At 40.6% G+C, this 21,555-nt stretch overlaps 1 protein-coding gene across 1 annotated transcript in view; it reads right to left on the bottom strand.

Annotated features, from left to right (window-relative positions):
• Positions 1-17,999, bottom strand: part of LOC144369669 (contactin-associated protein-like 3) — a 137,604-nt gene extending 119,605 nt beyond the window's left edge. The window contains 1 exon segment of the mRNA XM_078029823.1: positions 17,847-17,999. Coding sequence (XP_077885949.1) covers positions 17,847-17,972 — 126 coding nt within the window. The 5' untranslated portion in view covers positions 17,973-17,999.
• Positions 18,000-21,555: the final 3,556 nt, after the last annotated feature.

Raw genomic sequence — 21,555 nt, 5'->3', positions numbered from 1 at the left:
ACACCTTCTTCATGTTTCCTCATCCTCCTTTTCATGAGATCTGAAAGCATTGTTATCAATCTCCCATCAACTGCAGAAGAATAAATTTCCTCCCTCACAAAAATAACCAAACACAGTGACAAAATAACTCTTCTCCTAAATATCACCTGAGTGTTGCCCCCTCTGCATTGCATGGCCATTGTCACGGACTAAACTCCAAGGCATTCCCTCACATCTACCTCCATCTCCTCCATCCCAACTTCAGAACTCACACAGCTTTGAGGCAAACCCATAAGACACCTGGACTGACCAAGCTTGAGTTTCGTGAGCTCCAACTGCCCCACTCCAGCGCTCTCTCCCACGGCCACCTTGACCGTCTGTTGGGATGGTGGTGCCATCTTTCAACTCTTGGATCCTTAAATTCTACAGATTGGTGTACATTTCCAAATACTGTCAGAATTCTCACCTTCATATAGATCTGCTTTGGACATGTTGACTTTCTGACTTTATCCGCTTCTCAAGGTCTAATTATCCTCCTTATGCTGCCACAATAGTATATTTATTGTTCACTCACTCTTTTGTCAGTTTGTTGGCATGCTAGTGTCAAAGTCATCCATGACAACATCCCTACAGAGGCTAACCTGGGGCCGATCCAAGGAGCTGCCTCCTCAAGTCCTTCACATATTTGAATGTTAATGAGAAACCCCAGCCCTGCAGAAGGGGGCCTTATACATGACCTCCAGCCTGTGGTCTTTAAGCCACCAGGACAGTGTTCCCAGCCTTGACCTCACACTGAAATCACCAGGTGGATCCCTGAACACATGCTCAGGTCCCCCACACCCGAGTTTCAGACTTCAGTAACCTGGGCAATGGCCCACGTAAGATTCTCAGTGTAAAAAGATGTTGTCACTAGAGGTCCCTTTGGTTCCTTCCATGTCCAATTCTTTCTTCCATTCCACATGGCGGCTGTACACACAGCCAGACTCCCTGCTCCAATTCCACTTTCCTGCATGGCTCTTACCACAAAACTTGAATCTTATGAACAACAAATAGATAACAGGCAGAAAGTCCCTTTCAGAAATTTGACATAAAACATAATCACCTCTTCCTCCTGTTTCAGAAAAAGTACTGTCTCTTTCCAGTGTCTTCTATATCCTGGGTCCTTCTTCCTACCACCCCCTCAGGTAACTGTTCTCTGAGTCTCTCTTATACCACTCTCTCAGGTTTCCACCATGATCCCCAGCACTGTCACCTGCCTCTGGTTTATTCCTGCCGCAACATGGGGAAATTGGACCTGCACCGTGGTGGTGCTAGGAGGTGAGGCCTTAAAGAGGTGGTCAGCTCCTTAAGAGGACTGATGTCAATCTTGCAGCCTGGGTCCCTTACCTCCAAAATGGCTGACTATACAGCAAGACTACCCCTTGTGTTTTGTAGCTTCCACACACACCTGCCTGCCCTGCTACTATGAGGTGAACCACGTGGGGCCCTCACCAGAAGCCAAGCAGTTGCAGCCCTATACTCTGGGCCTTGCCAGCCCCCAGAGCCACAGGCCAAACTCGACCTTTGTTCCTTATAACTCACCCAGTTTCAGGTATTCTTGAAAGTAGTAGACAGAGTCCCTCAGGCTGTAATCACATACAAGTGTCTCTAGGTTCCCCTTCATCCTCTCTTCTGCTCACACACGTCCATCTCCTTCTCCAATCATCACACTCCTACCAAGCCTTACTTGCTTCCTCCATTTCATCATCTCATGTTCCTCCTAAAGCCCTTGCCATCAGGCATCCCCTGTCCTCAGGCAGATAAAGTTACCGATCATTTTATCTCTCTCATTCATTGATACAGATATTTTTGTTTCATTCTCACAATAATCCCAACAGGTACATAGTAGAGCAATATCTACTCGTGTTGATGAATATGAAAGGTGTTAAAAGATTAAGCAACTGGTCCGCACAGCTAGTAGGTGGTGGACCCCATATGTGAACCCAGCAGACTCCTGCCTCTGCCTTCTTTACCTACCTTCCTACTCTTTCCTCCCGCTCACCCGATGGCAGCTCTGTCCTACCTGATTTGCCATTCCGAGTGTTTGAGTCCATCTTGAGCTAGACAACAGAGGTAGGACCATAATTTCCACAAAACCACCCTTAGGATGCACACATGTGCCAGAAGAGAGATCAGGTGCTGAAGGTTCCTACTAATGTTTTCCCTTTGGCACCTTAGCTAGCCAATCAGGTCCAGCCACACTGATTGTGCCAAAATCTGAGGAGCCTGGAAGGTGAGGATCAACAGAGAGAAAGAGGTAAGAAAAGAGAGGGAAGATGAGAAGACTGGAAGAGACAGACAAGGGTGACTAACCCAATACCGAATGTTCTGGAGCCCTGGAGCAAGCAGCAGTTTGCCCTAAGATGTGACCCCATAGACTCCTGGTAACCAGTAGTTGCAAGCAATACCCAAGCAGGCAGCCCATGAAAGATGGGGGGACTGGGTTGTGAGAAGATATATATACATTCCTGAGCCCAAACTCAGGTGGACCCAGAGCCTGCTCAGTCTGATCAGAGTCACAAATGTAGTTTTCATTCAGAACGAATTTTTTAAAAAACATTTCATCTCATAGCAAAAAGATTTTGGCTCAGATGGGGAAAAAAATCTTTCAACATTAAGATTCCAAACAGAATAAGAAATCAATGGTACGCCTTGTGAGAATTCAACAAATGTATTCGAATATGTGTCTGTAGCAAATTAATGAGATGTGATAAGGACAATGCCTTCTCAGTACAGGGGTGTTTTAATTGTGACCTGGCATCTCTGACGTGGAAGCTCTTGAAGGGAAGCTAATTTTCATTTGAGTTTGCTTAATTGACTAATTAAGGAAGCAATTCTGATTTGAGGGTGGAAAAAATCATTGTTAATGTAAATTTATTGACCATTTTACATTTTATTATTTTGGAAAAGCAAGGGTGGAGAGGATACTGCCAGAGTAATTTTGCATTAAGTTTTTGGGTGTCTTTTATAGTCATTTTTGCAAACTTCTTTACAATAAATACAAGCCTTTTTCGAATCTGAATTTCTTTCCTTTCAGTCAGAAGTTTTGCTAATGAAGCTTTTGCTGGAGTGGAGCACAATAGCTCCCCAGGGACCTCTTTCCACCATTGAGGTACTTTTTCTCTTTCTCTCTCTTAAAAAGAATAATATTGTGTCTTTAGAATGTTCCAGGTGCCCAAAGAAAGACAAGCCATTTGATTTGAATGATTTGAATGATTAATTAGGACATTGACGAATACAAAATAAGAGATAAGAGTTCAAATTCAAAACGAACATTGATCTTTAAAATGGAGAACAAAACCGACTTCTTCTGCATCATTTCTGTCTGATACGCTCGATGCTGAGCCTAAGTGGTTGATGTTTCTAAGGCCCATCTTTTCCCTTCGGGCTTGCAGCTACTTCAGAAGTGATGTGCTGGCCCTTGAATCTTTTACAAAGGACAACTTTCCACAGCACCCAAAGTTGACTGCACAGGTACATTTGTGAAAGGAGAAATGTGATTTTATTGCTGTAAAGAAAGGCTTTTACAGGAGCATCTTTCGAAGGGGACAAAAAGAGGAATTGGAAATATGGACAGAAGTCACTTGAGAGCCAAAGGCATCATAGCTCAGTGGTAGGAAATGTCTAGGGCTGGGGGTGTGGCTCAGTGGTAGAATAAAATTGTCTAGCATGTGTGAGGCCGAGAGAGAGAGAGAGAGAGAGAGAGAGAGAGAGAGAGAGAGAGAGAGAGAGAGAGTCACCTGGTTTAGGTCTTACTCCTCAATTATGAGGAAGAGCATTTCTTGTAAGTATTTGTACACTGTCAGAGCTATGCAAAGTGTCTTGTTATAAATAAACAGAAATATCTATAATGCAATCCATGACATGACTAGATAACACATTCCATTTTATCCAAAAAAGATGGTTATTTAGAATATCGTACTGTTAATATTTATTCTTATCCATGTATTAAAATGGACACATTAGGCAAAAATCCATTGTAGAGATGATTTAAGATTCTATCCATATGAAGGAGATATGACAAAGTCCTCATCTCTTAGAATTCTCAGTATGAAATGAACAATGCTGTCTCTAATAATGAAATGGACTAAGTGATACACATTTTAGCCAGTAGTCCATAGATATTAATGTACACAGGCATTCAAGTGTGTCAAAGGTATAGTTGGGCCAGAACAGAGTGAAAGTCATTGTGAAATAGAACAGAAAATAACTGAATTTCAACTGTTGTCAGGGAGAGATCAGGCAAACCAGTGCAGCTCCTGGTAATTCATAAAACCTCTGGAAATGGAACTGTCTCAGAAACCATTTCTGTGATAGAGAAGGAATAATTTGGTGAATATTTTCAAGGTGGAGGGAAATATTTTGAAGATGGCAAGCACGTGGCTTTACTGTTGTTGTTTACAATAACAACAACAACAAAAAAAAAAGAATTGGGGATAGAGCTTAGTGGGTAATGTGTCCCTGAGTTAAATTCCTAGTACCTGGGGAAACAAGTGATCATGAGGGTCAAGAGTTGTAACCCTAGTGATCAATCTAGCTACAAAAATTTGGAAACTGAGTCAATGGCTGAAATGCAAAAGGAGGTCATCATGGAAGAAAGCCAGAGTTAAAGTGGTGGACAGCGCCCACGGCTCCCACAGCAAAGCAACTCATTTTTATGAAATGTATTTTGAAACAAAGGTGATGTGTCACCTCTGTTCACAAGGTTCCCCAGCGAACCCACCCAAATCCTGACAGATTTGTACTCATACGTTTTCCTCATTTCAAATGAATCCTCTGTGATAACTCTGATACCCTATCTATCAACAGAAAGGAAGCAGAGGACACAGCAAAGCTAATTCTTCTTTGAACTTCAATAATACTTTAGAGCACAATAATATAATGAATAATACTTGTTAAACTTTACATCATTGTTGTTATTTATTGTAGATTATTTATTAAGGAGGCCCAAGTTCATCATTCAGTCTTCCTTAGGCTTCTTTTTTTTCCAGCTTATTGCAGCGTATGTGTGTGTGTGCACGTGCAAATACATGTGTGTATATACACCGAGGAAACACTAACAGGAGAAATAAGTTGACCCTGTGAATGGAAAAGGGCACAGATCAGAACTTAGAATGAGCTGCAGCTGCCTCTATGGCAAACGCATGCTGAACCACTCAATTTTAAGCCTAGAAGAGAATCGATGTGTGTCTATTAGTCTGTCACCTGACATTGCTGTTTGTATAGGTCAAATTCCTTAGATGCTGGCAATTCCACATGGTTCGGCCTGTAGCACAAGACTGGATCCTACCTCCACCTTTCACTTCATAATAAAAAGAAGAGAAGCTCAGGGCTGGGGATGTGGCTCAAGCGGTAGTGCGCTCGTGTGGCATGCGTGCGGCCCGGGTTCGATCCTCAGCACCACATACAAACAAAGATGTTGTGTCTGCTGAGAACTAAAAAATAAATATTAAAAAAAAAGAAGAAGAAAAGAAGCTCACAGGTGCTGAGCTCCTGGTGCTTGGTCAAGGGTTTTACCAGAGGCCATGTTAGGAACAGGGCTCAGTTTTACCCTTCATTAGATGGTATCCCCACCATAGCCCATGATCATCTAAGGCTGGAGAGCTCAGGGCCTGGATAAATATCATTCATTAAACATCAAACAAACATGTCATCGAAATACCACTAAAATAAATATCAAAACTAGAATCTGATGCCTCCAATCTAATTCCATGGGGCTTATAACCAAAATAACAAAGTGAGAATGGCATTTACCCTGAGTGAGATACATATTAGATATTAAAAAGAAAAGAAAGAAAGAAAAAAATATATAGTATACCCAATAAGTCTCTTTCACAGTATTCCATGTGGCCTCCCTCTGTGAGTCTCTTTCTGACATGAGGCTGCTCTTCCTCATTTAAAAGCCCATGAAAGTCCCCTTCCTTCCAACACAGTGTTGTCCACATGGGCCACTCCACCCCAATCCCTCTCTTCTCTTCACCTCCTACGATCCCCTCCCTCTCAGGGAAAGACAGGACTGCACGCTCACTCTAAGGCTTTATAGCAGAGCTTTGTCAGTTGGTTTTCATCCTGGAGAGACTTCAGTGGGTAATAGAATTACATAATTTAGCCAGGCACCGTGGTGCACGCCTGTGATCCCAGAGGCTTGGGAGGATTTCGAGTTCAAAGCCAGCCTCAGCACCTTAGCAAGGCCCTAAGCAACTCAGCAAGACCCTGTCTCTAAAATTAAAAAAAATTAAAAATGTCTGGGATGTGGTTCAGTGATTAAGCACCTCTGTGTTCAATCTCTGGTACAAGACAAATAAGTAAATAAATAAAAGAATTACATTATTTATTACTTTAAATGAATTTTAATTGCTTTGAATTTAATTGAAAAGACTATATGACACATGTAGTTTAAGCCATACATGGATCCATTTTAAATATATATATATATATATATTTAACCCCTATTCTTTTCCAGAGGGGAAAATTGCTACAATTATTTTTCTAGTGGACCCTTCCAGAAATGTCCTGTATCTTACATGTACACATTATACCTATAGATGTAGATATTCATTTTGGAAATTTCAAATGGGAGAATATTTTATTCTCTTCCTTGCCTTTAAAAAAATCTTGAAGTTCACTATCAGTCAATATGTTTACCTCATTCTCTATTAAGGGTGGGTGTTATTGCAGAGTATAAATGTTTGAATTTATTTATTAGTCACCTAGCAATTAGAGAACTGTATCAACATATCATTTTATTATTATAAAATGGTATAATCTATGTGTGTTCCTACATGCATATATGTGCATATATTAATGCCATAAGGGTGAGATGCATTCCTGCAAGTAGAACTACTTCATGTAGCTTGTACATTGAGAGATGAAAACATTGCTCTTTTTGCATTACCTTCATCCAGAACACTGCAAGGAGATCAATTTTGAAATATAGATGTTGTCAAATGGCTGGCTGTCTAGGAGTAGTATCAATATATATTCCCACCAGCATCTGAAGTGGTGCTGATTATGAATCCTCCAAATTCCACTCTCAACTCAGGAGCAGGCACATAACAGGCATAGCTCTGGGGTCGGGCAGGGAGTTCAGATTCTGCAGCCAGACTTCTTGGGTTCAAATCCTTGAGCCATTACCCATCCAATCTACAGTTGGGTTAAATAGACAAAACCTGTAATTTTTTTTTCTTTCCTTGATATTATCTGGGAAGACCATTAGTATCTACTTCGTAGAGTCTTGTTAAGGATTTAAACATATACAAAGCACAAAAGAATCTTGCTGGGTACACACTGAAGCACTCAGGTTGTTAGGTCTTCAAACTAAAATTTCTTCATTTTCATTGAAATTTATTTTAACATGAGTCTTAGGCTAAGCAGTACTATCCATGATCTCGCAGAGTTGGTGTACCGTTTACATTTGATTTTAAGAGACTTTACACTTAATGCATAACTGTAAAAGTTGGAGAAAATAAAATGTTTTAATCCATCCTGCTGAGCTGAGGAGAGTCTCAGTGCTGTGGCTTTATTTTCCTTTCTTCAATGTGGAAGCAAGGCGAACATCATTTCATACATTTAGAAATCATTTCTTGGTCTGGGCTGCTCATTAACATTTCTCATTTTTACATTGCCTTTCTGTCCTTATCCATCAATGTGTAAAGGTACTTTTATAGATAAGGAAATTAACAGTGTTGTGTCCATTAAAATCTCATTTCCCAATCCTGGATTGATATCTATGGTGGCATTTTTTCATGTAGTATTTTTCTAGAAAGATAATTTATTTGTCTATTCAGTGTGATCTGGGTTTGCATTTTTCTTAAAAATATGTGCTCACTCCAATACTGTAAAGGCAAACTTTCTCCCAGAATCCTCTGAGATTGTCTCTATGGATGCCTTACTTTATATCTTTAAATATATGCAATCTATTTTGATATAAAGAGTGAGGTCAGGGGCTGGGGTTGTGGCTCAGTGGTAGAGCGCTCACCTTGCACATGCAAGGCCCTGGGTTCGATCCTCAGCACCACATAAAAATAAATAAATAAAATAAGATCTTGTGTTCAACTACAATTAAAAAATAAATGTAAAAAAAGAGAAGTGAGCATTATTTTGTTTTCTTTTTGCAGATAACTACTTAATTGTCTTCATATAATGTATGAAGTATATATTTTTCTTATTCATTTAAAATATCATATATTTGACATGTCAGCATACATGTTGTAATTTATTAACGGATACCATATTTTTCTCCACTGTTCTTCATACTAATATTTAGCATCCAAAAATCCAGAATTCAGCTTTATTATATATTTCTCCTGTTTGTAGGACTAATTTCCCTTATTATAGTTCTTTATACTAATTGCTTGGCTTATTCTTTTTTAAAATTAATTTTTTAGCTGGGCATGGTGGCACACACCTGTGATCCCAGAGGCATAGGAGACTGAGGCAGGGAGATCCCAAGTTCTAAGCCAGTCTCAGCAACCTGGTGATGCCCCTAAGCAACTTAACCAGAACACCATAACTATAGTGGCCGTGTTGTATAACAGATCTCTTGAATTTATTCCTCTAATGTAATTGCAATTTTGCATCCTTTTGACCAACATCTCCCCAAACAGCCTCCTCCCTGCCAGCCAGCCCCTGGTAGGCACCACCGGCTTCTCTGCCTCTGAGTTCAACATTTTTTAGATTCTACGTCTAAGTGGGACTGTGCAGTATTTGTCTCTCTGTTCCTGGCTTATTATACTTAAGATAATGTCCTTTCTCCATGCTGTCATGAAGGATGAACTTCCTTTTGAAAGGCTCAGAGTATTCTGCCATGTATATATACCACATTTCCTTTCTCCATTCATCCACCCATGACCACTTAGAGGGGCTCTGTTGGCTTCTATGAATAGTGCTGCTACAGACCTGGACTGCAAGTGTCTCTTAGACTTGCTGCCTCATTTCCTTTAAATGTTTGCCTAGTAGTGGGGTTGCTGGATCATTTACAAGTTCTATTTTAATGTTTTGAGGAATCTCCATACTGTTTTCTATAATAGGTGCACTAATAGAGATTTCTACCAAGAGTTTCCTTTTCTCCACACCCTTACCACTTGGTATCTTTCTTTTTCTTATTACCGGAGATTGAACTCAGGAGCACTCAACCACTGAGCCACATCCCCAGCTCTATTTATTTGGAGACAGGGTCTCACTAAGTTGCTTAGTGCCTCACTGTTGCTAAGACTGGTTTTGAACTTTCAATTCTCCTGCTGCAGCCTCCCTAGCTGCTGGGATTATAGGTGTGTACCACCATGCCTGGCTTTTTTTTTTTATAAGAACCACTCTAAAAGATGCAAGATGATATCTCATGTAATTTTAATTTGCATTTCCCTGACAGGTATTATTAATTAGAACTTTCACTAACTATATAGAGGGCTATTCTCCCTAAGATAAATTTTATCATGGTAGCCAAAGTTTCTGTGCAGGAAAAAGCCCTACTTGTCAATATCTTGGATAGAAGCAGAGTATATACTATACTTCTTTTGAAAGAAAACTGCTTAGGTAAGCAAATAGCTCTGATTTGTCAATGTCACTGAATGAAAAATGAAGGCTGTGACCTCTCAGGAAGTCTGTAGATGTAGGGTAGTTGTTTTCAGAAAGTTAAATGACTCACAATTGGGAACCTAGAGGGAAATCAAAGGATTGTGCTGGTAAACCAGGCTTCCATTGAGAGAGTCTCCTTCAGGGCCATGGTGAAGCTTTTCTTAAAGAACCCACAAAGGAACATGTTAGTTAGGTTTTCACTGCTGGGACAAAAACACCCGACAAGAACAACTGAGAGCAGGAAAAGCTTATCTGGGCTCATGGTTACCGAGGTTTAGGCCATGGTCAGCCAACTGCTTCCACTGCTCTGAGCCTGAGGTGAGCAGAACATCATGGCAAGATGTTCACCCTTCCCACAGTTACCCTCCAGTCCTTTCAATTTATTAATCCATCAAGTGGACCCATCCACTGATTAGGTCACAGCTCTCAAGATCTGATCATCTCACCTCTGAATATTCCTGCTTCAACCCAGAGGATGTGAGTGACCACCTTGTATCCAAGCCACAACGGGGAGATTTTCACTATTACCAAGACAAAATGGGACTGAGCTGTTATATGGATTCTAAATGTGACCAAAGGACAGAATCCCTGACAAAACAGAATCTCTCACTGTGAAATTAACCAGTGAGATTCTGGAGTAGCCCTGTCATTCTTAATATCATCCTAAGTGCTTTCAAAAGTTTAGGGCATGGAATAAGGAAGGAGCTGCAAGAGCTTGTCCTTCAAGGGGTTGGGGGTCAATGATGGCATTCCACCACCAATTTTGATTATCTCATGACACAGTTGCCATTTTGATTTTCCACAAAATTCCTGGGCAATTTATTCATTCAAGAGAAAACAAGTGTAAATTCAAGTTGCTTGTGCTGTGTCTCAAGGTTACAGGTCTACCCGTGGAGCTTATGTGGCCCTGACCCACATCCTTCCCTGCAGGGACTACCTCTGTGCTCCTGGTGCTATCGGGATGCAGAGGGCTCCCCCTCACACTAACTGAACTCAGATGAATAATATTAAATGAAAAATATTAACCCAAGGAGCTTTTTAAAGGTTTTAGCTTGAAAACAGAAAAAAATGAGTAGTGCTGTGTAGATCATACATTATTAATAGAGCCCACTGACTACTGAAGTAACTTGTTGCATACTTTCTAAAAAATGCTTTCATTGTGGTAAGATAGATGTCACGCGGAGCTTAACATTTCAATCGTTTTCAAGCCTACAGTTCAGTGGCATTAAGTACATTCAGATTATGCATCCGTCACCACCAGCCATTCTTGGAACTCTTTAAATCCTGCAACTGAAACTCAGAGCATGCCTTTTAACAACTCACGAAGTAGGCGACACCCTGTGACGCCCTTCAGTTTCCGGAGCGTTGGAAAGGTCACATTGTAGAGGTGTCACTTGATGTGGCACTCCTGGCTTGCACAGACCTACCTCAAAGGAATTTTTAAAGCTTGGGCTGCTTGACCTTAAATGCAGCTTAAGAAACACTTCCCATTCAATGGTCACCACTCACAGGAAAGATTTTGTCATTACTGACATTCTTTCTCTTTGAGTTTTGCTCTGAGGTAGATTACATATGTTCAGAACTAAAATTTTTGCAGAATGCTTCATCAGGAAAAATGCAAAAAGACTGTTTCTTCACCTTCTTGGAAATCAGGACTTTGGATGCAATGGTGCAAAGATCAGGCATGGAGGTACTGGCAAGCCCAGAGGGCATATAGCTTGATTCCCAGAGTGTTCTTCATAAATAGCAGATGGCATTAGTTTCCATCATGGACAAAATATTTGTTTTTCCCTCTTGCTTCCTATTTAGGAAAATCCCTTTCCTTCAAGGGAAAAAAATATTGCCTAATCTTGAGTATTCTTTGTATGTGCACAATATACATGGATCTGTTGATAATGCGGTCAGCTTTATACAGACAATATGCCCAACTTGGCGTTAGATGAAGGGAAGGTGATGAGAAGATGTGGAGATATAGAAGGAACAGGCTGCAGTTACTACAGCCAGAAGCAGAATAAACATCAATGAAGACAGGAGATCAAATGATCACCCCTGAGCCTGGAGGAAACAGAGCTCACGCACTGCACCTGTATAACAAGACGGGCTGGCTCTGTCTGCAGACCTGCTCTTCCTCTGACTCACTGTGTCCATGCCTGTCAGGGGCGCAGGGCTTGCTGGCTACCGAGCCATCCCACCAGCTCCTCTTCTCCCAGGGTCACCTAACTATTGCCTGGTTCAGAAGATGCACTCATTTGCATTATTGTAGAAGGACAAAGAAGCCACTAAGAGCTTTTCTGTCTGCCTGGTGCTTAGTGCAGCCTCTTCCATCGGGTCCCTGCTCACTCAAACATGATCAGCTCTTCTCTGATCCCTATCTTCATGCTCTTGGATTAGATGCCCTCACCTGTTCTCCAATCAGGCCAGACCATCAAGGAGAAAATTCAGACAACTTATGCTTCCAAGGAGGTCCACCAGTGTACTTCAGGAACACACACATGAGCAGGTATATTTAGATTTCCCAGTTTGGATGGACATACATTTTGAATCCTGGAATGGTTTGGATAAGAGATATCTCCTCAAAGCTCCTGTGTTGACATAGGAATGTGCAGAGGTAAAATGACTAGGTTGTGAAAGCTGTCACCTAATCAGTCCAACTTATTGTGAATGGACTAACTAGATGGTAACTATAGACAGGTGGGACATGGCTGGAGAAAGTGGGTAAATGGGGGACGTTCCCAGAAAGAGTGCAGCTTCCCTGTGGCCCCTTCTCCCTCCCCTCCTCCTTTCTGGCCACCATGAGTAGAACAGTGGCCCTCTGCCATGATGTTCTGCTCCACTGTGGGCCAGAGCAATGGAGTTGGCCAACCGTGGACTGAATCTCTGAAGGCATGAGCCCAACTTTTCTCCTCTAAGTTGATCTTGTTGGTTATTTGGGTCACAGCATCAAAAAACTGACTAACACAGATACAAAATTCTTTGAAAAGAGAGATATTTACTAAAGAGGATATTATGTGGAATACAAATGAGGGGGGAAAACACTTTTTTTACTAAAACTACTTTTAAAAAATCCTAACATGACTAACATAACTTAACAGTCATGTCTTACACCTAGACACCCTTTCTCCAGTTGCTAACAAAGGGCACCTTCTGAAAAAATGTGATATTAAGTGACTCTGTCATATAGTGATTGTTAGAGTGTACTTAACACAAACTAAGATGGCTGTGATGTCCCTAAGTCATACAGTCCAATGGTTCCACAATCATATACGGCTGTTTTTGTCTAAAATTTCATTATGAGGCAAATGACTGTATTTTCACATAATATTAATTATTATTACTGAAGGACTTAATATCTGTGGATATTACTTGAATTCCAAAGTAAAATGGTGATAAGATGACCAGTACTGAGAAATAATTCGGCTGGATTTCAATACAGATGAAAGGTAATTCTTTGAAACAGAACTCGGGAGAAGATAAAGATAAAACTTGGGAGAAGATAAAGATAACCGATGATATAATTAAAGCAAAACTCATCCTCTTTACCAGAAAGTTAAAAAGTTACAAAACAAACTCACACAATATTATTCAGGGGATACTTTTTTCTTGGCATAAAACATTTTAACGGAGCGAGAGATCCAGAACACACAAAAAAAACTCCATATACAGTACCAAGAAATAATGAGTCCCACAAGGAAACAAACAGCAAAGGAAGAGACGGGGATGAAGGATGGATGAGGTGGAAGGGTTGTGTATATGTGTGTTCGGGCCTTGAATAAAAGAATTTTATGCAGAAGAGAATATTTGTCTGAGAAATGAATCAAGGAAGTTATATATGCTAAGTTACCTAGGGAAAGATTTCAAAGGGACTGAACAGATACTACAAAAGACGGACTTTACTTGACACCTTTAAAGAGCATCCAGAAGCACAGTGTAGCACAAAATGTTATGAAGCCAGAGAGAAGCAGTGAATACAGTCAATTTTGCTTCCTTTAATCTACAAAAGTTCTTTCTTGAAAACAACTACAATTGTACGCTACACAAAATCCATGGTCATTTGCAGCAAGAATTGAAGAAAATAAAATTCCACGAATTTTGTATTTGGAAGCCATATGCAATAGTCCAGGGGAGGACTGGGAGGTAAGCCATAGTGGTAATGGTGGAAGTGATGGAAGCTGAAAGACCCCATATATTCTCAAAGGATTTGGGTTTGACAGGATACACTGATGGAGCCAATGTGGGGTGTGCAGGAATAGAGTTCACTGGTAACTCCAAGGATCTTGGCTCAAGCAGCTGGTAAATATGGCAATATTGACAGGTGGATGCCCAGGGGAGATAGGTTTGGTGGTGGGGAGAGTGTGGAAGGCAATAATTTGTGTTTAAGCATGCTCATTTTTTAATTTTTTTTGACACCCAAACAGAAAAGGAGTTTGATGCTTACAGGGAAAGCTTGAAGCCAAGTGGAAGGATTGGATAAGGATCTGACCATAGCCAATCCCAGCCTGTAGAAAATTTTATAAGGAATTAAAGACTGATGTATTTCTTTACAGGTTTGGTTCTTAAGTCTCACAGAAATAAGTGGAAAATTGACACTAGGGATGATGGCTTGTGGCTGTAACAAAATACCTGAGAAAAAATAACTTAACGAAAGAAATATTTATTTTAGCTCACAGCTTCTGAGGTTTCAGTCCATGATCACTTGGGTCCACTGATTCTGGGCCTCTGATGAGCAGAAAGAGATGGAGGAAGGGGCTGTAGATGCATGTAATCCCCAAGAGCACATCCTCAAGGATTCACTCCCTCCATCCAGATTCCACCTCCTACAATAATCACCACCTTCAATAGTTCATTTAGCTATGAACCCAACAATGGATTAATCCATTCATGGGGCCAGAATCCTCCTGATCCAATCACTTTCCAAGAGCCAAAGCCTTTGGGGGACGTTCCAGATCCAATTCATGACACCTTGACACCTGATTTGTTTCAGATTTTAGGAAGGTCCTATACTGCATACACCAAGCATCAGTGACTAGGCGGAAATCTTACACATGGCTATCTCTGCAATAAAACACATGGATATTCCCATTAAGCAGGATAAATAAAGAACATAAACAGCCCCCAAAGTTGGAACATTCAGATTTTGTTGCTATATGAGTTTGGGTTTTATCATTTTAATCGCTCTGCTTCTAGAATTAGGCACTGCAGAAAAGCAAGTGTGGATCTTTAATAATAGAAAACATTAGTGTAGCTAATGAATAGACCCAGACCCCAAAAATTAAAAAGCCATTAAAAAACAGGATAAGGAGAGCATCCAAGAAAGATATGAGGTTGGAGAATAAATTTTTAATGTGTCCTTAACATAAAAATAAAAGAAATAGGCTTTTTAGAAGAGATCTGGAGACACATTCTGTTTTCCTGCGAGAGGAAGGTTAATGCAATAAATCTAAGGCAAGCACTGCACCCAGTCTGAATCTGTGCTGGAAAAAAAAATGATAGTAGGTTTACAAAAACATGCAGTTTAGTAGGTTTACAAAAACATGCAGTTTTCTTTAATCCATAGTGTAAATAATTTTATACATAAAAACCAAATCTCTTTAAGCTAACTTATTTTAACTCCATTTATGAAATCTAGAATTATTGCCTAGATAAAGGCTGAAAGCTCATATAAGATATGCAATTTTTTATTACAGCAGCAATGACAAGACTATATAACAGACAATATCAACTCATCCTTTTAAGAAAATGATAAACCTAAGACAATCAGTGAATTTTACTTCTGAAAAAGTAACCGAACAGAATACACCAAAGAGGCCACACTCATCAAGAATATAATCGTGATTCAGCTTATATTTTCCTAGAAGATATTATTAAAGTCTACCAATCTCTTATTTACTAAAAGCAAGAATGGATGACTGAACAAAGGTCCCTTGGATGCTGAGGTAGGTGGAGAAACTCAGCTATCTGCAGAGGCATTTCATAATTCAAACGTGAGACCCTCACTCTTGGCTATTTTACAACTTTCATGAAACTCCTCAGTCTCTCCATCTCTGTATGGCCAGTCCTCTTGCATCTCAGAGCTCATGTTATTCTGCTTTCTAGGACACCTACCTTCATCACTCTGCAGCACTCCAAACACTCTCTTCAAGACCTGTCTAAGCTCCATTCTGCAATCCCTGGGGTCTGTGTCTCGTAGGTGAACACCCAATAATCATCTCTAGGCTGGTCTGTGGGTTCCATCTCTTTAGCATTAACTTTGGTTCACCCTACAATTCTGTGCAATCAGAGTAGGCACTGAATTTATTAAATGGTGACAATTTGCAGGTCAGAGGGATGGAGGAGGAAGGGCGAGCCATGACAAAGCCCTGCCCTCAAAGACTTCTTGGATCAAAATGGCAGGAGGAACCAGATCCTCACAGTACCACGGGTCCTAGTTTTAGTGCAACCATGTCCTAGACAAGAGCAGGGCTGGGAGAGACTACTGTCAGTGTGGTTGCTCAAGAAAGGCATCCTGGGAGAGGATGAATCCCACTCATTAATTCAGAAAACATCTGCTGATGTTCTGGTCTCTACATGGAAGAGTTAAACTCCATAGAATGCACTTATTTCCTAGAGCCATTAGAACAAAGTACCTCACACAAAGAAACTAAGCTCCTAGAGGCCAAAAGACGGAGCTGACCACAGGGCAACTACCTCTACAAGCACTTGGGAAAGACCTGTTCCACGCCTGCCCACCTCATAGCTTCTGGAGACCTCAGTGTTCCTTGGCTTGTAGACGTCTTACTTCCTCTTCATAGAGGGTTCTCTCGCTCCATGAGTGTCCATCTTTGTGTTCAAATGTCTTCATTTAGGAAGAGTCATTGGATTAAGCCCAACCCTACTGACCTCATTTTAATGTGGTTGTAAATAACCAATTTCCAAATAAAGTCACCTTTCAACACACTGTAGGTTAGGATTCCAGCATGTGTTTTGGAGAAGCACAAGTCAACCCAAACCAGAGATGCAGAAAGACACTGTGAGTTCAGAGGACGCTCACGCTGTGATATGCCTTCAGAAAAGGAAACCAGTCACTCCAGTGAAGCTCAGCTCCACCCACAGGGGATGGGATGGTGGGGACTGGCATTTGGTGCTACTTACACTATTTTGGATTAATACGGACCTTATTCTTCACATTATTTTTCCCTAAGCATATAACCTTTTAGAGTAAAAAAAAAAAAAAAAGAAAACAGGGAAAGAAGGGAGGGGAGACAGAAGGTGTTGGTTTTAGAATATCTTTTTTATAGGAAAATCATGCCCAACCTTTTAAATAGCCTTCATCAGTGCAGAGCAAGATTTCAAACACATCTGAGTTACTTCCAAACCTTAGGTACCAAATTATTTTTGCAATATATTTCAATTAGTTAAATACACAATAAGTTAAATATTCACACAATTAAAACAAAAATTATTCCTCCAAAAAAGGCTTTAAGACATAATCACCAATAGAAATACCACAACCGTGAGGAAATTCAAAGTCTTCTGGAGGATCTCACTGAGATCTACAGCCTGGAATTTCTCAATGTATCTACATAATAAAGAAAACACACGATTTTTCAAGTTCAAAGCCTGTGTTCTTGAACTTGTCCTACATAGAGAAACTGCTCATTTATTAAATTTTAAAACTTCAGTATCTTTCAGAAGCATGAGATTAAATCAGAGAAAATGAAAGAATAAATTCAATATACTAATGTGAAATCATACAGAGGCAATGCTAAAATATATTATTCAACAAAACGAGGAAAATTACATAGGATTTGTATTATTCTTAATCTTCCACACTACTTAAGGTATAGTAACAAGAGGCTCTTTCAATATTTTCTTTGAAATGGGCAACCTGCTTTCACATAATTTTTTTCAAAGTAGTCCTTAAAATCCTTTTTCTCAATAGAAGTATCTTTTGCAAATATCTTTCCCCATTCTCTAGGTTATCTCTTCATCGTTCACTGCTTCCTGAGTTGTATGGAAGCTTCTTAGTCATAATCTGATTTTTCTACTTGAAGTTTTGTTGGTTGTGATTTTGGAGTTTTCTCCAAAATATCCTTGCCCAAACTAATACCCTGATTTAGTTACTATTCAGTCCATAGATGTATATAACAGACTGTACTTCCTAAATATGTGCAATTGTTATGTGTCAAATGAAAACAAAATAAAAAGTGTACATGAAAACTGTTTCTCTTTATGGGTTTGCAGCAACGAGTAGTAATTCTTATTATTGGAAAACATACTCAGATGCTCTCTTCTCGTCGATATTGCTTCCAGTTCCTCCCACTGTCACTGAACATCAGGAGGTAGCTGGTCACCCAGTCGGAGCTCCCGTATCCGCCCTGGGTGGCCACAGCCGTGACCTCCATTCTCTCTCCAAGGTCAATCTGCAGCTATTGGTATTTATTTGACACAAGTGGGGTCCATCCACCAGCTCCTTTTTTGAGGCAGAAAAAAAGAAGGATAATGGTAAGGAGGAGGAGGAAATAACTTAGCATACCTGTTCCTGGAGTAGCAAACAGTCAGCTTAGAAGTCTACATAAACTTGAGAAAATCATAGATTCGTGTTAGAAAAAAGAAACTGAACGTGGATGAACACTACATTGTCTTCACATGCCATTCAGGGGGGTCCCAGTGAGTGGAGGAAGTGTCTGATGTCATGTGGGCAGCCAGTTCATCATTCCCGTCATGCCTGGGGGACCAGTTCTGTCCTCTGTCAAACACAAGAGACTAAATTCCTACAGTAAGGCACAGTATTGGGCATTAAGTAAATGAAAATAGTCAAAACACAGTCCTTGCGCTCAGACTGCCTACAGTCGAAGCAGACACGAGTTCAAGGGGCTGGTGGCTGGTGGCTGGGCTCTGGGGTAAAGCACCTGTTTTGCATTCAAGAGGCCCCATGTTAGATCTTGAGTGTCACAAAAAATAAAAGGGATTTCAAACTACAGAGTACTTGTGAACAGATCTCATATATGGAATTTAAAGAAGTGGATCTCAGAGGTAGAGAACAGAACAGGGTCACCAGGGACTGAGGGTAAGTGGTGGAGAGACAATGGTAAAACCTGAAAATTAAAAATGAATGAACAGGTCCAGAGCAGAGAGTGGAGGAGGGAGTCCCCGGCAGGGCTGTGGGCTCTCTGGCTGTAGCACAGGGAGACGGGGAGAGCCCCACGGAGTGCCTGTGTCTTACACAATGAGAAGTTTGCCAAGTATCATGAGTCAAGGAGCACAGAGTCTGCCGGGCACAGAGTCAAGATTCTGATCTTTTTGTTTTGACAAAGGTCACACTTTTGGAACAAAGAATAGCAGTGGCTGGTGAGGTCTTACTGATGTTTGTCATTTTTCTGGTCAAATAAATAAAATGGGAAATATTTCAGAACTACTATTTCTTTAATAATCAGCATTCTGGACACTGCTATTTTCTAACTCGGGGAATGTGTCTTTTTTATTAGGGATTATTTTTATAATTATACCCTAATTTGTAAAGTATTCAATACCATGTCCAGCATAATGTGAAGGTTCAAAAAAGCTTGTTATTGTTGTAACATAACTGGGAGAAGAAATGAATGAGCGGATATTACACCATTATATGATGGGATGTAGGAGTGCAGAGAAATGTATTTATAGGCACCTCTCTGGATTGATAAGCACAACTTAAATATTATGTGCTTAAGAGCTCAAATTTTACAGATTCTTTAGAATTCAGATTCTAAGATTTCTTTTCTATTTTTTTTTTGGTAATCAATCTTTGTTCAAAATATTTTCCCTTTGAATGTACCATAAGCACAAACATTTTTGATCCAGACTCTGAAGATATATATGTGTATATATGTATGTATATATATATATATATATATATATATATATGCACACACATATATTTATGCATATGCTTACAGATACTGATAGATAGATGGTAGATGGATGGATGGATAGATAGATAGATATGGGGGGGGGGGCGTTGCTTTGCTTTTTATTGCTAAGTACTTTAACTTGAAGATCCTGGGAGGCAGTCAGGCATGGTGGCACACACCTGTAATCCCAGCATCTCTGGAGGCTGAGGCAGGAGAATCAAAGCAAGCCTCAGCAAAAGTGAGGCCTTAAACAACTCAGTGAGAACCTTTTCTAAATAAAATCCAGGTAAGCTGCTTATCTCCTAAGGCTACCTTTGGAATTAAATGACAAAATTCCTGTAAAGTGAACTCTGTGCCTGACCCAAAGCTCTCAATGGTTCACTAAATAAGGGATGTTGTGCAAGAATGGAAACGGGTAAGTAGTGCTCTCTGACCGCCTGAAAAGTGGAGTATGCTGGGAGGATCAGGAGTGGGGAAGAAACCAGGGGAGCAGTTTCCACTGAGGTGCACATAGGTGTCCCCCAAACCCTTGCACTGTCTCTGACAGGGGCAAATGCAAATTGTGCTGCAGATCATCCAAGATTGAATCTTCCCTCATGTAAAAGAGCATGCTGTGTGAATGGAGGATGATCCCCATGTGCAGAAGGACACCTACTGTGCCCACCTCCGACCTGTAAGTGTCAGAAATGTAGGGGAGACTTCAGTGGCCCAATGTGCAGAGTTGGCCACCAGTAAGTCACTGTCTTCTAGACAACATCCCAGACTCTTTTATTGGTGGAGATTGGAGATGGGTTCCGGGGATGGAACTCAGGAGCACTCAACCAGTACCATTTTTTATTTTGAGACAAGGCCTCCCTAAGTTGCTGAGTCTCCCTGAGTTGAACTTGTGATTCTCCTGCCTCAGCCTCCTGAGCTGCTGGGATAACAAACTCTTAATAGCATATTATTTTGAAGGTGCTGATGGGACATGGAGGTCCTATGTGGATGCATAAAGTATGTAATATAGGTTTGGAGTGGAGTCGGGTACTCTGGAAGTGAGGACAGTGTGACACTCCATCCTCCTGGTCAGACAAGGCCCAGAATCCTACAGTGGATGCACAATAAGAGTGAGGGTTTATCTGCTGGCACTTTCCTGTTGAGATCTACCAGATCCCTGAGGTTGGGGTTTGGATGTGGAACAACACCAGAAAGCTCCTGTATTGAAACATCGTCTCGATGATGGATTAGATAGGAGGTGTCCCTCCAAAGCTCAGGTGTGAGACAATGCCATAACTTTCAGAGGTAAAACGATTGGAAGGAGAGGCTTAACCTAATCAGTGCATTGATCCTCGGATGTGGATTAGCTGCGTGGTAACTGTAGGCAGTTAGAGAGTGGCTGGAGGAGGTAGGCGGTCAACCCAATGGATTAATAGTCATCCAATGAATTCATTGTTAGGTATTTTGTTCACTATGATGTGAAGCTAACGTACCACTCTCTCCCAAGTCCACGTAAAGTTTAATAACTGTGAAATCCTTCCACAGTTCACCTAACTAGCAACAAAGAGTCTCAAAGGTACAAACTTACTGAAACTGCATTTCTTTTCTTGTTTTTTTTTTAACAATTATTTCAAAGAATAGTTGGAAAAAGGCAAAAGAGATGCTATTAACCAATCCCTCTCCCCAATATTATTGTAAACTGGGAATTTTATACATTTCACTTGAGACCTCAGAGGAACTATTAAGTATTTTGGATTTTTTCCCCTTGTCATTAGCTAGCATTGATGATATAGTCCATGTTCTTTAATTGTATATCTTTGTTAAAAAAAAATTCTGTATTTTCATTCCCTCTCACCCCAGGTCCAAAAAAATAATCAACACAGAATCACATGTGGAGAAGGAGAAAGGGAAAATGAATCAGCCTGTTCCTGATGTGCTGCCCTGGGATCATGAGTTATCATTAGAAGAAAGAAAAACCCTGGTCATCCCTGTCCTCTCTCACTCACAGATTGTTTTAATAAGGGCACTCCTGCTCACAGACAGCAATACATTCCAGTTACTCCATTGTACCTGTGCCAAAAGGCAGTATTCATATGCAAATCAGCCATCCTGTTCAGCCACT

This window comes from Ictidomys tridecemlineatus, chromosome 13, assembly GCF_052094955.1.
Source record: "Ictidomys tridecemlineatus isolate mIctTri1 chromosome 13, mIctTri1.hap1, whole genome shotgun sequence".
NCBI classification, from domain to species: Eukaryota; Metazoa; Chordata; class Mammalia; order Rodentia; family Sciuridae; genus Ictidomys; species Ictidomys tridecemlineatus.
The sequence above is the reverse complement of the archived record's forward strand: the minus strand, read 5'-3'. Positions and strand labels throughout refer to the sequence as shown.